This window comes from Chiloscyllium punctatum, chromosome 26 (assembly GCF_047496795.1).
Source record: "Chiloscyllium punctatum isolate Juve2018m chromosome 26, sChiPun1.3, whole genome shotgun sequence".
Taxonomy (NCBI): domain Eukaryota; kingdom Metazoa; phylum Chordata; class Chondrichthyes; order Orectolobiformes; family Hemiscylliidae; genus Chiloscyllium; species Chiloscyllium punctatum.
This window is the reverse complement of record NC_092764.1, coordinates 2,503,786-2,520,647: the sequence shown is the minus strand read 5'-3', so window position 1 is coordinate 2,520,647 and position 16,862 is coordinate 2,503,786. Positions and strand designations below refer to the sequence as shown.

Sequence of the window (16,862 nt, the reverse complement as noted above, 5' to 3'; positions counted from 1 at the left end):
GCTGCTTTTGATTCGTACTGCCTCCTTGCCTACATCCCCTTCGATGTTCTTAATCATCTGCACTACCTCTGTAGGTGCAGCATTGCATAAGGCATGGACCAGACACACTTCAGCTGCTCATGGCGACAACACCAGAAAAAGAGCGGGAATTACTCCGAGTTTGCGCAATGACTCACCTCATCGTACGATTGTAATGATGTACTGCGCTACGGACATGCGCGCTCACGGAGCCGACGACGTAATGGCTCCACGGGCGTGCGCGGCCACGGAGGCGATGGCGTAATGGCGCTACGGGCGTGCGCGGCCACGGAGGCGATGGCGTAATGGCGCCACGGGCGTGCGCACTCACAGAGGTTATCACGTTAAGAGGCTACGGGCATGCGCGGTCCTGGTGATGATGACGTAATTACAGTACGGGCATGCGCGGTCCCGGCGGTGATGATGTAATGGCGCCATGGGCATGCACGTTTACGGTGGCGGTGATGTATTGGCGTTACAGGCGGGCGCGCTCCCCCAGGTTGACCGGTGATGGAGCACAGGGCAGTAGCAACGGGCCCGGGACCGTCTACCTCCTCAACCACAGCCTGTGTTGAAGGTCGAGCCTCGGCCTCTGGACCGGGGAGGCCCCGGAATCTCCTGGACCTTCCCCCTGAGCTGCTGGTTGAAATTTTCTGCTTCCTCCCCGGGGTGAGCCTGCCCAGCTTGGCTGCCTCCTGCAAGAAATTTCATCAAATCCTCAACACGGACACCATCTGGAGAAGGCGCTGCCGCCTGGGTGAGGGGGCGGGGGCTGGGTGGGTTGGGAGGGGCCGAACAGTCGGGGCCAGGCAGGGGTGTGTGTGGGGCAGGTTGGCCACTCGCGGGGGAGGCACACAATGTTGTTGGGGGTTGTGAAGAGCTCAGGTTGGGATTGTGACAGAAGTTGGGGATGGGCTGGGGAAACCTGGGGTGATAAATGAGAAAACAAGTGGATACCTTTAGACAATTTTGACACATCTGAGTAAATGGTTTCTATCGTAGAATATGGAGTTTCAGAAAACCAGCGGCGTTTGGAGATGGTAGGGATCGCCTGTCGTGATTTGTACATCAAACGTAAGTAGCATTATCTTTTCTTAAACATTGATTTCTCTGCAAATTTCTCACAGTTTGGAGCTGCCTCTTTGATTTGTTCAGGGATGTCTTGTATGGGGATTTCCCAGTTGAGGAGCAGGGTTGAACTGACGAGGAGGCTGGGAGGCTGCTGCTCCTGGATGAGAGCACTGATATGGAGCTATTGGGCATTGAGCTTGTATCCTTTTTATTGGTTGGAATGTGCAATTTCCCAGAGATGAGACAATGTTCCAGCTATAGTTCCTGTAGATTGAATCTCCAGGTTGGCTGTAACACAGGAAGCCATGGGTTGGCTCAGTGGTTAGCACTGCTGCCTCACAGCACCAGGGACTAGGTTTGATTCCAGCCTCTGGCAACGGTCTGTGTGGAGTTTGCACATTCTATCTGTGGGTTTCTGCCAGGTGCTCCAATTTCTTCTCGCAGACCAAAGATGTGCAGGTCAGGTGAATTGGCCATGCTAAATTGCCCATAGCGTTTGTTGCTTTAGTCAGAGGGAAATGGGTCTGGCTGGGTTTCTGTTCAGAGGGTCGGTATGGCTTGTTGGGCCGAAGGGCCTGTTTCCACACTGTAGGGAATCTCAGAAAAAAATTTTTAAAAAAAGAGCCCTGATGAAATTACAATGGGTATAACCAAGACCCTCTTTACAAAAGAGGATGCTGTCCAGGTCACACTGACAGAGGAAGAAACTGTGTCACTAGAAGCTTTCAAAATTTATGCAGAAGTTTTGGGTAAACTGTTGGTACTTAATAAATGCAAATTACTGCGGGTGCTGGAATCTGAAACCAAAAGAGAAAATGCTGGAAAATCACAGCAGGTCTGGCAGCATCTGTAAGGAGAGAAAAGAGCTGATGTTTCGAGTCTAACTGACCCTTTGTCAAAGCTTTCTTTGCTTTGACAAAGGGTCAATTAGACCCGCAACGTCAGCTCTTTTCTCTCCTTACAGATGCTGCCAGACCTGCTGAGATTTTCCAGCATTTTCTCTGTTGGTACTTAAAACTGGCAAGGTATTGGGACCAGATGAAATTCATGGTGAATTATGAGGAAATTATATTTCACTACGTTTCTGGAGTTTTTTGAAGAGGTAACGGACTCAAGGGTAATGCTGAAAATACTGCACACCTGAATTTATAAAAAGCATTTGATACAGTGCTGCGTTGAGGAAAGTTTTCACTCATGGTATAAAAGTGTAGTAGTGATATTGATATACAAATTGGCTAAGTGATGCAGTAATGTTTCATGGATAGTTTTCACCTGGGGATAGATATTTAGTGGCGTTCCTTAGAGGTCAGTATTGGGACTTTTGCTTTTCTTGATGTGTTAGTGATTTGGATCTTGCTGTGCAGGGGGCAATTTCAAAGTTTGCAGATGACGACATTGGAAGAATTGTAAATGTGAAGAGCACAATCTAAAACTCCAAAAGGTCATTGACAAGTTGTGAAGTGGGCGAAAGTGAGGATTGTAGATGCTGGAGATCAGAGTCTAGATTAGAGTGGTGCTGGAAAAGAAAAGCACAGCAGGTCAGGCAGCATCAAAGGAGCAGGAAAATTGACATTTTGGGCAAAAGCCCTTCATTGGGAATGAGGCAGAGCGCCTCTCGGTTGGAGAGATAAATGGGAGGGGGGTGGGGCTGGCGAGAAGGTAGTCAGCAGTACAATAGGTGGATGGAGGTGGGGATGAAGGTGATAGGTCAGAGAGGAGGGTGGAGCGGATAGTTGGGAAGGAAGATTGGCAGGTAGGACAGGTCATGAGGATGGTGCTGAGCTGGCAGGTTGCTACTGGGGTAAGGTGGGGGGGAAGGGAAATGAGGAAACTGGTGAAGTCCACATTGATGCTCTGGGGTAGAAGTGTTCCGAGGGGAAAGATAAGGTGTTCTTCCTCCAGGCATCAGGTGGTGAGAGAATGGCGGTGGAGGCGGCCCAGGACCTGCATGTCCTCGGTAGAGTGGGAGGGGGAGTTGAAGTGGTGGGGTTGATTGGTGCGGGTGTCCCGGAGATGTTCCCTGAAGCACTCTGCGAGAAGACTTCCAGTCTCCCCAATGTAAAGGAGACCTCATTGGGAGCAATGGATACAACAAATGACATTGGTGGGTGTGCAGGTGAAACTTTGATGGATTTGGAAGACTCCTTTGGGGCCTTGGATGAAGGTGAGGGGGGAGGTGTGGGCGCAGGTTTTACAATTCCTGCGGTGGCAGTGGAAGGTGCCAGGACGGGCGGGTGGGTTGTTGGGGGCGTGGACCTGACCAGGTAGTCATGGAGGAAACGGTCTTTGCGGAAAGGGGTGGGGAGGGAAATATATCCCTTGTGGGGGGGTCCATTTGGAGGTGGCGGAAATGTCGGCGGATGATGTGGTTTATGTGGAGGTTGGTAGGGTGGAAGGTGAGGACCGGGGTTTTCTGTCCTTGTTGCGGGCGGAGGTGTGGGAAGCGGATGAGATATGTTGGATGGCATCTTCAACCACGTGGGAAAGGAAGTTACGGTCTTTAAAGGAGTAATAGACAATAGGTGCAGGAGTAGGCCATTCAGCCCTTCCAGCCTGCACCGCCATTCAATATGATCATGGCTGATCATTCCTAATCAGTATCCTCTTCCTGCCTTATCTCCATAACCCTTGATTCCACTATCCTTGAGAGCTCTATCCAACTCTTTCTTAAATGAATCCAGAGACTGGGCCTCCACTGCCCTCTGGGGCAGAGCATTCCACACAGCCACCACTCTGGATGAAGAAGTTTCTCCTCATCTCTGTCCTAAATGGTCTACCCCGTATTTTTTAAGTTGTGTCCTCTGGTTTGGCACTTACCCATCAGCGGAAACATGTTTCCTGCTGCCAGAGTGTCCAATCCTTTCATAATCTTATATGTCTCAATCAGATCCCCTCTCAGTTTCTAAACTCAAGGGTATACAAGCCCAGTCGCTTCAATCTTTCAGTGTAAGGTAATCCCGCCATTCCAGGAATTGACCTAGTGAACCTACGCTGCATTCCCTCAATAGCCAGAATGTCTTTCCTCAAATTTGGAGACCAGAACTGCACACAGTACTCCAGGTGTGATCTTACCAGGGCCCTGTACAGCTGCAGAAGCACCTCTTTGCTTCTATACTCAATACCTCTTGTTATGAAGTCCAGCATGCTATTAGCCTTCTTCACTACCTGCTGTACCTGCATGCTTACCTTCATTGGTGTACAAGAACACCCAGATCTCTCTGTATTGCCCCTTTACCTAAATTGATTCCATTTAGGTAGTAATCTGCCTTCCTGTTCTTGCCACCAAAGTGGATGACCATACATTTATCCACATTAAACTGCATCTGCCATGCATCTGCCCACTCACCTAACTTGTCCAGGTCACCCTGTAATCTCCTAACATCCTCCTCATATTTCACCCTGCCACCCAGCTTTGTATCATCAGCAAATTTGCTAATGTTATTGCTGATACCATCTTCTATATCATTAACATATATTGTAAAAAGCTGCGGTCCCAGCACTGATCCCTGCGGTACCCCACTGGTCACTGCCTGCCATTCTGAAATGGAGCCGTTTATCACTACCCTTTGTTTCCTATCAGCCAACCAATTTTCAATCCAATCTAGTACTTTGCCCCCAATTCCATGCGCCCTAATTTTACTCACTAACCTCCTGTGTGGGACTTTATCAAAAGCTTTCTGAAAGTCCAGGTATACTGGATCTACTGGATCTCCCTCGTCCATCTTCAGAGTTACATCCTCAAAACGTTCCAGAAGATTAGTTAAGCATGATTTCCCCATCATAAATCCATGCTGCCTCTGTCCTATCCTGTTACTACTATCCAGATGTGCCATAATCTCATCCTTTATAATAGACTCCAGCATCTTTCCCACCACTGAGGTCAGACTAACTGGTCTATAATTTCCTGCTTTCTCTCTCCCACCTTTCTTAAAAAGTGGTATAACATTAGCCACCCTCCAATCCTCAGGAACCAACCCCGAATCTATCGAACTCTGGAAAATGGTCACCAACGCATCCACGATTTCCCGAGCCACCTCCTTCAGTACCCTGAGATGTAGACCATCAGGCCCCGGAGACTTATCAACCTTCAGACCTAACAGTCTCTCCAACACCAAATCCTGGCAAATATAAATTCCCTTAAGTTCAGGTCCTTCAGCTACTGTTACCTCAGGGAGATTGCTTGAGTCTTCCCCAGTCAACACCGATCTGAAGTAACAATTCAATTCTGCCATTTCTTTGTTCCCCGTAATATATTCCCCTGTTTCTGTCTTCAAGGGCCCAATTTTAGTCCTAACCATTTTTTTGCCTTGCACATACCTGAAAAAGCTTTTACTATCCTCCTTTATATTATTGGCCGATTTACCTTCATACCTAATTTTCCCTCTGCATTTTTCCTTCTTAGTAATCCTCTGTTGCTCTTTAAAAGCTTCCCAGTCCTCAGTTTTCCCACTTATCTTTGCTATGTTATACTTTTTCTCTTTTAATTTTATATGTTTCTTAACTTCCCTCGTCAGCCACGGCCGCCCATGCCTCCTCCTGGGATCTTTCTTCCTTTTAGGAATGAACTGATCCTGCAACTTCTGCATTCTACACAGAAATATCCGCCATTGTTCCTCCACAGTCGTCCCTGCTAAGGTATTGTACCATTGAACTTTGGCCAGCTCCTCCCTCGTAGCTCCATAGTTCCCTTTATTCAACAGAAGTACTGTCACTTCCGATTGTACCCTCTCCCTCTCAAATTGCAGATTGAAGCTTATTGTATTATGGTCCCTACTTCCCAATGGCTCCTTCACTTCGAGGTCTCTGACCAATTCTGGTTCGTTACACAATACCAGATCCAGAATTGCCTTCTCCCTGGTAGGCTCCAGCACCAGCTATTCTAAGAATCCATTTCTGAGGCACTCCACAAAGTCTCTTTCTTGAGGTCCAATACCATCCTGATTCTCCCAGTCTACCTGCATGTTGAAATCCCCCATAACAACTGTAATAACATCTTTGCAACAGGCCAATTTCAGCTCCTGATTCAACTTACATCCGACATCCAGACTACTGTTTGGGGGCCTGTAGATGACTCCCAAGAGGGTCTTTTTACCCTTAGTATTTCGCAGCATTATCCACACTGACTCTACATCCCCAGATTCTAGGTCCCCCCGCACAAGGGACTGAATATCCTCCCTTACCAACATGGCCACCCCACCCCGTCTGCCCGTCAGTCTGTCCTTACGATAGCACGTGTAGCCTTGAGTATTCATTTCCCAGGCCCTGTCCACTTGAAGCCACGTCTCAGTTATCCCCACAATATCATATCTGCCAATTTCCAAACGAGCCTCAAGCTCATCCATCTTATGTCTAATACTTCATGCATTCATGTATAGTATTTTTAATTTGTTAATGCTCTCATCCTTCCCATCAGCCCCTATTTCACTCAACCTTACAACATGATCCCTTTTCCGAGTTTTCTGCCTCATTGATACAGTTGTATTTCTTGACTTCTCTCGTTCTAACTTTCCGTTCAATTTCCTTTTTAAACATCCAGTTTGTCCCCTCCCCCCTGCTACTTAGTTTAAATGTAGCTGTGTTGCAGTAGAAAACCTGCCTGCCAGAATGCTGGTCCCTAACCTATTAAGGTGCATACTGTCTCTCTTGTATTATTTATGTTTACCACAAAATATACCCCAGTGATCCAAGAACTTAAATCCTTGCTTCCTGCACCAGTTCCCCAACCACACGTTCAAGTCCATTATCTCCCTGTTTCTAGCCTCACCAGCCCGAGGAACTGGAAGCAAACCGGAGATAACCACCCTGGACGTCCTGCTTTTCAGCCTTCTTCCTAGTTCTCCGAAGTCCCGCTATAGTATGTTCCTCCTCTTCTTCCCGACATCATTTGTGCCGACATGTACCACCACCTCTGGCTCTTCACCCTTGTCCTTGAGGATTTCCTGCACTCTGATCGCGATGTCTTTCACCCTGGCACCAGGAAGGCAACACACCATCCTTAAATCCCGTCTGCTGCCACAAAAACCCCGGTCAGTTCCTCTCACGATGGAGTCCCCTATTACCACGGCTCTGTGCGATGTCCGACTCTTCCGCTCTGCCTCTGCGCCAACTTTTGATTAACAGACCTGGCCGCCTTACGACCTGACAGTGTCATCAGTTTCTACTGTTTCCAAAAGCTTCAACTTGTTCCTGACAGGTACTTCTCCAGGGGTCTCTTGCACCTGTCTCCTCTCTGCCTTCCTCATCGTCTGCTCTGTTCTGGCATGATTGGTGTCATAACCTTGCTGAAGGTCTTGTCCAGAAAGATCTCGTTCTCTCGGATGAGCCTAAGGTCCTCGAATTCTTTCATCAACACTGCAATATGCTCGGTCAATGGCTGAATGTGCTCACACTTTCCACACTTATACGAGCCAGACACACCAGAGTCGTTGACCTTCCACATCAAGCACGTAGCGCACTGAACCAGCTGGGCAGTCATGTCTTCACCCTCTTCAACTGTGACGTAATCACTTCATTCAACCTCCTTGTCAAAGACTCCTGAGCTGAAGCCTCACTCTTCGATCCAATCTTCCTTAGACCCTCTTTTTGGGGCAAGTCTGTGGACTCTTAATTTAGGTTAGAGGAGGAGGGAGGGAGGGAGACCCTACTTTGTAGGGCCTGGGGTTTAGAACACACCCACTCTAATAGCAATCACTTGCCTTCCTGACCGGCTTTGCGCTCCGCCTGAACTTCCGCCTAGCTCCTGCCGCTCTCTGCTGCGAAAAGCTGCTGCGAGTAGGCCATCTGGTGTGTAATGTAGTGAACTGGTCCTCCTGGGAGCAGATATGGCAGAGGCAGAGGAATTGGGAATACGGGATAGCATTTTTGCAGGAGGTAGGATGGGAAGTGGTGTAATCCAGGTAGGTAGGTGTGGGAGTCAGTGGGTTTGTTACAAACAATGTCAGTGTTAAGTTCGTCGTCATTGATGGAGATGGAGAGGTCCAGGAAGGGGAGGGAGGTGTCAGAGATGGTCCTGGTGAATTTAAGGTCAGGATGGAATGTGTTGGTGAAGTTGATGAACTACTCAACCTTCTCGTGGGAGCACAAGGTGGCGCCAATGCAGTCATCAATGTAGCGGAGGAAGAGGTGGGGAGTGGTGTAACTGGCTTTTGCCCGAAACGTCGATTTTCCTCCTGCCTGACAAGTGTTGAAGTGGGTCAGTAGGTAGCAGATGAGGTTCAGTGCAGAGAAGTGTGAGATGTTGTACTTTATCTTCATGAAATGAACATCAAAAGATAAAATCATGGATACAATTCCAAAGGGGATGCAGGGATCTGGATGTATATGTGCACAGATCATTGAATTTGGCAGGGCAGGTGGAGATGTCAACCTTCAGTCGAAGCAAAACGCTCAGAGACACCGTATAGTTTTACCTTCATCTTTATTCCGGGCCCTGGAGGGAGAGAGAATGATCACCCATGTGCACAGAGATAGGAGTTCATGGTCTACTCTGGAAGAACAGTTTCTTAATGAATTATATAGTCATTTTAGAAGGAGGAGTATCCAGATAAGTCAACATACATATTATTTGGATGACCATTACAATCAGAGAGTGTCAATAGGAAAGGTTAAGCCATCTGCTGTTACACAATGAATGTTCTTAATCTTAACTGGTCTCAGATAATGAATACTTATTACCTTGTTAAACTGAACTTACATATTGAATGCTTCCAATATCGTTAAATAACTCTACATAATAAATGCTTTTCCACCTCGTTAACCCAGTACCCTTGCCTCCAGCACCTCATTGTTAAATGCAAGTTCTTATCTGATCTGAGTCATGCTCAGCTGCTCCTCTTCTTTCATAAAACTCTGAGCTTAACTCTCTCCCTACCTGCTTATACCCTGTACACATTCTCAGAGAAGCAGCTTAAAAATAAGTATACGCTGTCCTTGGCTTTGTTAACAGAAACACAGAGTACAAGAGCAAAGAGTGCTGTTGAGCTTGTATAAGATACTTAGACCTCAGCTGGAATATTTGCCACATTTTAGGAAAGATTTGAATGCATTGAAAAGAGTAGAGAAATGATTTACAAGAATGGTTTCAGGAGTGAGAAACTTGAATTATGAGGAGGGGGGTTGAAGACATTGGGACTGTTCTCCGTTGAGGAAAGGTAATTGTGAAGAAATTTGTTAAAGTTTTCAGAATCATGAGCTGGGTGGATAGAGAGAAGCTGTTCCTGTTCATAAAGAAACAACGACTAGAGCGCGTGGATTTAAAGTATGTACAAAAGAAGCAAGGGTGATGTCAGGAAAAACCTTTTTCACTCTGAGTCATTGGGTGTGGAATGCATTGCCTGTAAATGTCCTGGAGGCAGGTTCAAGAAGCATTAGATGGTTATTTGGATAGAAATGTTGAGCAGGGGTATGGGAAAAAAAACAGGAGCTCGGCAGTAGCTTGTTTGAAGAATTGGGACGGGCATGACAGGCCAAATAGCTTCTTTCTGCACAGTAACAATTGTGATTCAGTCAATAGGGATATTATTGTCAAGTATCGGTGAAAAACAGGCAGGTTGGACACCAACAGACTGGACAAAACCAAAGAAGTCAGAAGGACAGTTGCTGGAAAAAACGAGTAAAATCTATTGCAATTGGTGATTGTTTTCAGAAATTATGGCTAAGGCAAATTGTTATGACAATACATGGAGCCTGACTCAGTTTCTGACCTCTTGCTGTAAGTGTCCTAAGAATATTTGATGGGGACAGTGCAGAGGAAGCTTTACTTTCAGTTTGAGTTAAGGAGGCTTTCTCTCAGTTTAAAAAAAGTAGAAAAAGGTTTAACTTGTATCGAAAGGTGTGCTGTCCCTGTCCTTGGAGTGTTTGCTGGGACAGTGTAGAGGAGTTCTGCTCTGTATTTAAGTATGTGCTATACCTGGAACTTTATAAATCATAGCATCCTCTCCTGTCATGGTGTAAATTTCATAATATCAACAACTAATGAGGCCAAGATTTTCTGCAGGCCAAATGTCTTGTCTGTTTGAACAAATCCTCCTGTACTGATCCACTCTGCTGTATACACAGGTTGGACTGAACTAAATAGATCGAACAGAGCAGCCAAAGCCAGAGTCATGTCCTATCTGTTTAGGTCAATCTTGAGATTTGTTTTCCTGAGATTCATGGGATGTTAGATTGGCATTAATTGCTCATCCTTAATTGTCCTAGGGTAGGTAGTGGTAAGCTGCTCCCTTAAACTACTGTAAGTCCTTCAAGTGCAGGCGCATCCACAATGCTGTTGGGTAAGGCATTCTAGGATTTTGATCTAGCCACACTGAAGGAACGGCAATATACTTCCAAGTCAGATTTGGAGGGGAACTTGCAGGTGGTGTTGGTGTTCCCATGTATCTACTTGTCTTGAGCTTCAGGTGATAGAATTTGTGGGTTTGTAAGGTGCTGTCAAAGGAGTCTTGGGGAATTATTGCAGTAATCTTGTACTGTTGGCATTGTCATGCCATAGAATGCCAAAGATGTGAATGGTGTAATTGAATAATCCTAAATGATCGGGACACGTTTCATCTTGGCACGTAAAACTGAATTTGTCAGGTTGTTTGTTTTAAAATTGTCCTGAATACAAGGACTGTCAGTAGATTGAATGGGGATCTGGGAGCACTGTTGGAACACTTTCCAAGCTGGTCTCACCTGTTTATTTAGGTATTAAGCCTCGCTTCAAATCAGGAAGATTTGTGAAGTTGCTTCCTGACAACGAAAACGTGGAGCACCGTGATGTGTACACTCGCTGTACGTATGATGTTGATTTGATGTAATGACTGGAACACTGCATGATGAGAGTGAAGTGTCTGTCTCCTGTGCCTGCTTTCTTCACTGCCGTGCTAGTAGGAGGCTTGAACTGGAAGACTGAAGTGGAGGAGAGAAATGTCAAGAATCTCCTGTCCCATAGGAATTTCTGGTATGGTAACAAGATGACAGAGTCCCCCATATCAAGAGTGTGCTGCATCTGTAGTCCTCACTTTCTCCAAGAGTCTCCCCATGTGTCATTTAGTTGGCCATTTTCACATCATTTGAAACTATTGGACTGTATTGGAGCATCTCCAGCAGGTACACAGTTTCCCCAACAAGATCACTGGTTTTTAGTTGGGAATGGGATGGGGTAACATGACGAATTTCCATCCCCACACCCTCCGAGATCAAGGAAAAACTGCTGAGACCATTTGCAAAGACCTGACAATCTGCACAACTGAGAGCTGCAGGTTTGTCTGCATGTGTTTTTGGTGCGTTCATTGAAGAAAAGTAAGTTTCAGTTCCTTCCTTGAAGTTTCAGGTCTTTTTGCCAATTTGTTTCATTGTAACCTGTTAAATTAAATGTTCTACTCCCTTGCACTGACAACCTGTACATTTACCTGTTAATATGTAGCATTATTTCCCTCTGAGTGCTGTCAGTCTAAGTTCAAATGCTGTTTATTGCTCTAGGAAAGGTAAAAGGCCAAAGAGTTCTGAACTGACTCAGTGAGATGGATATCAGCAGGGAGCTAACTCAGAATAAGGTGGGGAGTGGATTGAGCATTGAAGAGGTGCAATTTGGATATTGTGTTGTCCCAGATATTCACAGTTCTCCTTGATTCATTCATGGGACTTTGGTGCTATTGGCTAGGCCAGCATTCGTTGCATATCTTTTGATGCCCTTGATTTCTCTTGGGACTGGTCCCAAAGGCTATTTGTATCTGGTTTGAAGGAAAATTCAAAGTTGTAGGCTATCCTCTATTGTAGCTGATTACTTGAGGTAAAAGATTTAATCTAAGGATCAAAACTGTTGGCTGGGTGAAAGTCAAATAATTATTGGAGAATAAAAGGTCGGGTGCAACATTTTCTCAGTTTTCTTTCTGTCCATCCTTTTTATTTCAATGCGTGACATTTAATTTTTTTGTGTGCCTGAGAACATTGATTTCTTGCCTGTATTGCAGTGCAATTTGTGAAATATTACCCTACAATCTGATGGTTTAAGTTTCAACATTATTCCATAGTATCTGTTGATGTAAAGACAAACGACTCAAGAATGCTCGCATCATCGAGCAGAGACTACTCACTGTCAGGCATGTTGGCAGAATAGAATTTGGATGCATTACCATAAATTTTCTGTATGGTAGGGTAGCCAGACCTAGATGGTTAGTGGGATACTCAAAGTTCTGCTTCAGAAAAGGGTGGCATGGTGGCTCTGTGGTTAGCACTGCTGCCTCGCAGCGCCAGGGACCCGGGTTCGATTCCAGCCTCGGGTGGCTGTCTCTTTGCACATTCACCCCGTGTCTGTGTGTGTTTCCTCCGGGTGCTTTGGTTTCCTCCCACAGTCCAAAGAGGTGCAGGTCATGTGAATTGGCCATTCTAACTTGCCCATCACAATAGGTGCTAGAACATAGAACAATACAGCGCAGAACAGACCCTTCGGCCCTCGATGTTGCGCCGACCTGTGAATTATTCTCAGTTCGTCCCCTACACTGTCCCAAAATCATCCATGTGCTTATCCAAGGATTGTTTAAATCTCCCTAATGTGGCCGAGTTGACTACATTAGCAGGTAGGGCATTCCACGCCCTTACCTTTCTCTGACTAAAGAACCTGTCTCTGACATCTGTCTTAAATCTATCACCCCTCAATTTGTAGTTATGCCCCCTCGTATAAGCTGATGTCATCATCTGAGGAAAAAGTCTTTCACTATCTACCTTAACTAATCCTCTGATCACCTTGTATGTGTCTATCAAATCCCCTCTTAGCCGCCTTCTTTCCAATGAGAACAGACCCAAGTCTCTGCCTTTCTTCATAAGACCTTCCCTCCAGACCAGGCGACATCCTGATAAATCTCCTCTGCACCTTTTCCAATGCTCCCGAAATATGGCGACCAGAACTATAATATTCCAACTGTGGCCACACTAGCGTTTTGTATAGTTGCAACATAATATTGCAGTTCCGGAACTCAATCCCTCTACAAATGAAACCTAACACGCTATATGCCGTCTTAACAGCACGATCAACCTGGGTGGCAACTTTCAAGAATCTATGTACATGGACTCCAAGATCCCTCTGCACATCCATACTACCAAGAATCTTTCCATTGACTCTGTACTCTGCCTTCCTGTTATTCTTCCCAAAGTGTATCACCTCACATTTAGCTGCATTGAACTCCATTTGCCACATCTCAACCCAATTCTGCAGTTTATCCAAGTCCCCCTACAACCTGTAACATTCTTCCAAACTGTCCACTACTCCACTGACTTTAGTGTCATCTGCAAATTTACTAATCCATCCACCTATACCTGCTTCTAAGTCATTTATAAAAATGACAAACAGCAGTGGTCCCAAAACAGATCCTCGTGCCACACCACTAGTAACCGGACTCCAGGCTGAATATTTTCCATCAACCACCACTTGCTGCCTTCTTTCAGAAAGCCAGTTTCTAATCCAAACTGCTAAATCACCCTCAATGCCATGCCTCTGCGTTTTCTCCAACAGCCTACCATGTGGAACCTTATCAAAGGCTTTACTGAAGTCCATGTGTAACACGTCAACTGCCCTACCCTCATCTACATGCTTGGTCACCTTCTCAAAAAAACTCAATGAGGTTTGTGAGACACAACCTGCCCTTGACGAAACCACGTTGACTATCTGAAATCAAATTATTGCTTGCTAGATGATTATAAATCTTATCTTTTATAATCCTTTCCAAAAACTCGTATATCAAAGCCAAAGGCTCTGCTATCTCCTTCCTAGCTTCCCAGCGAATCCTCGGGTAAATCCCATCTGGCCCAGGGGCCTTGTCTACTTTCACTCCTTCTAGAATTGATAACATCTGTTCGGAACAAACCTCGATCCTTTCTAGTCTAATATCTCTGACCTCATTCTTCTCCTCTATGTTATTCCCCTTTTCCTGAAAACCGATGAGAAATGTTCATTTAGCAACTCTCCGATCTCTACAGGGTCCACGCTCAACTTCCCACTTCTGTCTTTGACTGACCCTATTCCTACCCTAGTTATTTTATGTCTTTTATTCCTCAAATACCTATAGAAAACTTTAGGGTTCTTTATTCTATTTGCTAAAGACTGCTTGTGTCCTCTCTTTGTTCTTAACTCTCTCTTTAAATCCTTTCTAGCTGATCTGGAACTTTCCATCGATTCATCTGAACCATCTTACCTCATCAACAAAGAAAATTTACAGCCCAGGAACAGGCCCTTCGGCCCTCCAAGCCTGAGCTGATCCAAATGTACTGTCTAAACTTGTTGCTCAATTCCTAAGCATCTGTATCCCTCTGTTCCCCACCTACTCATGCATCTGTCCAGACGCATCTCAAATGAATCTACCGTGCCTGCCTCTACCACCTCTGCTGGCAACGCATTCCAGACACCCACCACCCTCTGTGTGAAGTACTTGCTGCGTGTCTCCCCCTTAAACTTTCCACCTCTCACCTTGAAAGCGTGACCTCTCGTTATGGAATCCTTCACCCTGGGAAAAAGCTTCTCTCTATCCACCCTGTCTATACCTTTCATGATTTTGTAAACCTCAGTCAGATCCCCCCTCCATCTCCTTTTTTCTAATAAAAACAAACCTAACCTACTCAACCTCTCTTCATAGCTCGCACCTTCCATACCAGACAACATCCTCATAAACCTTCTCTGCACCCTCTCCAAAGCGTCCACATCCTTTTGGCAATGTGGCGACCAGAACTGTACACAGCATTCTAAATGCGGCCGAATCAATGTCTTGTACAATTTTGACATGACTGCTAGCTCTTATACTCAATAACCCGTCCAATGAAGGCAAGCATACTATATGCCTTCTTGACCACTCTGTCCACCTTCAGGGTACAATGGACATGCACTCGCAGATCTCTCTGCCCATCAACTTTTCCCAAGGCTCTTCAATTCGTAGTATAATTCGTTCTAGAATTAGTCTTGCCTAAATGCATCACCTCTCATTGGTCTGGATTGAAATCCATCTGTCACTTTTCTGCCCAACTCTCCAGTCTATCTATATCCTCCTGTATTTTCTGACGGTCCCTTATGCTTTCTGCTACTCCACCAATCTTCTTGTCATCTGCAAACTTGCTGATCATACCAACAGTGCCCTCTTCTAGATCATTTATGTATATTAAAAACAACAGTAGCCCCAACACTGACCCCTGTGGAACACCACTGGTCACCTTTCTCCATTTTGAGAAACTCCCTTTAACTACTACTCTCTGTCTCCTGTTGCTCAACTAGTTCTTTATCCACCTAGCTAGAGCACCCTGCACACCATATGTCTTCGCTTTCTCCATTAGTCTACCATGAGGAACCTTATCAAACGCCTTACTAAAGTCCATGTATATGACATCAACCGTCTTTCCTTCATCTATCAACTTGGTCACTTCCTCGAAGACCTCTATTAAGTTGGTAAGGCACGATCTCCCCCGCACAAAATCATGTTGCCTATCACTGATAAGCCCTCCTTTTCTAAATATAAGTAGTCCAACAGGTTTATTTGAAATCACCTGACTAAGGAGCAGCACTCCAAAAGCTTGTGATTTCACATAAACCAGTTGAACTATAACCTGGTGCCATGTAAATTCTGGCTTTTTTTTTTGGTCAATTTAGTCACCTTAGATCTAACACTTTCACTAATTTCCATTGTTAGCCATGTTTGGGCCATCTTTCTGGTTTTAATACAAGAATGAACAAATATTGTAGTTTCTCCATGCACTCCTTAAATGTTTACCATTGCCTATCCACCACCATCCTTTTAAGTAGCATTCCTCGACTATCACTGATAAGCCCATTCTTTTCTAAATATAAATAGATCCTATCCCTCAGTACCTTCTCCAGCAACTTTCCCACCAATGACATCCGGCTCACTGGTCTGTAGTTACCTGGAATATCCCTACTACCCTTCTTGTACAGGGGGACAACATGAGCAACCTTCCAGTCCTCCGGCACCTCACCTGTATTTAAGGATGCCACAAAGATATCTGTCAGGGCCCCAGCTGTTTCCCCTCTCACCTCCCTGGGGATTTGTCCACCTTAATAACCTCTAGTCTACCTAGCACACAGAACATTGAACATTACAGTGCAGTACAGGCCCTTCGCCCCTCGATGTTGCGCTGCCCTGTCGTACTAATCTGAAGCCCATCCCACCTACACTATTCCATGTACGTCCAAATGCCTGTCCAATGACGACTTAAATGCACTTAAACTTGGCGAATCTACTACCGTTGCAGGCAAAGCATTCCATACCCTTACTACTCTAAGTAAAGAAACTATCTGACATCTGTCTTATACCTATCTCCCCTCACTTTAAAGTGGTGTCCCCCTCATGCTTGCCGTCCCCATACTTGGAAAAAGGCTCTCCCTGTCCACCCTATCTAACCCTCTGATTATCTTGTATGTCTCTATTAAGTCACCTCTCAACCTTCTTCTCTCTAACGAGAACAGCCTCAAGGCCCTCAGCCTTTCCTCGTAAGACATTCCTTCCATACCAGGCAACATCCTAGTAAATCTCCTCTGCACCCTTTCCAAAGCATTCACATCCTTCTTATAATGCGGTGACCAGAACTGTACACAGTACTCCAAGTGTGGCCATACCAGAGCTTTCTACAGCTGCAGCATAATCTCCTGGTTCCGGTACTCAATCCCTCTATTAATAAAGGCCAAATCACTGTATGCCTTCTTAACAACCCTGTCAATCTGGGTGGCAACGTTCAGGGATCTGTGTACATGGACAACGAGATCTCTCTGCTTATCCACACTCCCAAGAATCTTACCA

The 16,862-nt window shown here is 45.5% G+C and overlaps 1 protein-coding gene across 4 annotated transcripts in view; it reads left to right on the top strand.

The window, feature by feature from the left end:
- The first annotated feature begins 439 nt into the window (after nucleotides 1-439).
- fbxo31 (F-box protein 31) overlaps nucleotides 440-16,862 on the top strand; it is a 68,310-nt gene continuing 51,887 nt past the window's right edge. For 2 of the 4 annotated variants that reach the window (XM_072595756.1, XM_072595755.1), the window contains exons 1-2: nucleotides 441-775; nucleotides 1,021-1,092. In XM_072595756.1, coding sequence (XP_072451857.1) covers nucleotides 529-775; nucleotides 1,021-1,092 — 319 coding nt within the window. In that variant the 5' untranslated portion in view covers nucleotides 441-528. Of the gene's footprint in view, nucleotides 776-1,020; nucleotides 1,093-10,773; nucleotides 10,861-16,862 lie in introns of all 4 variants that reach the window. The other 2 variants (XM_072595754.1, XM_072595753.1) reach the window with 2 other exon arrangements.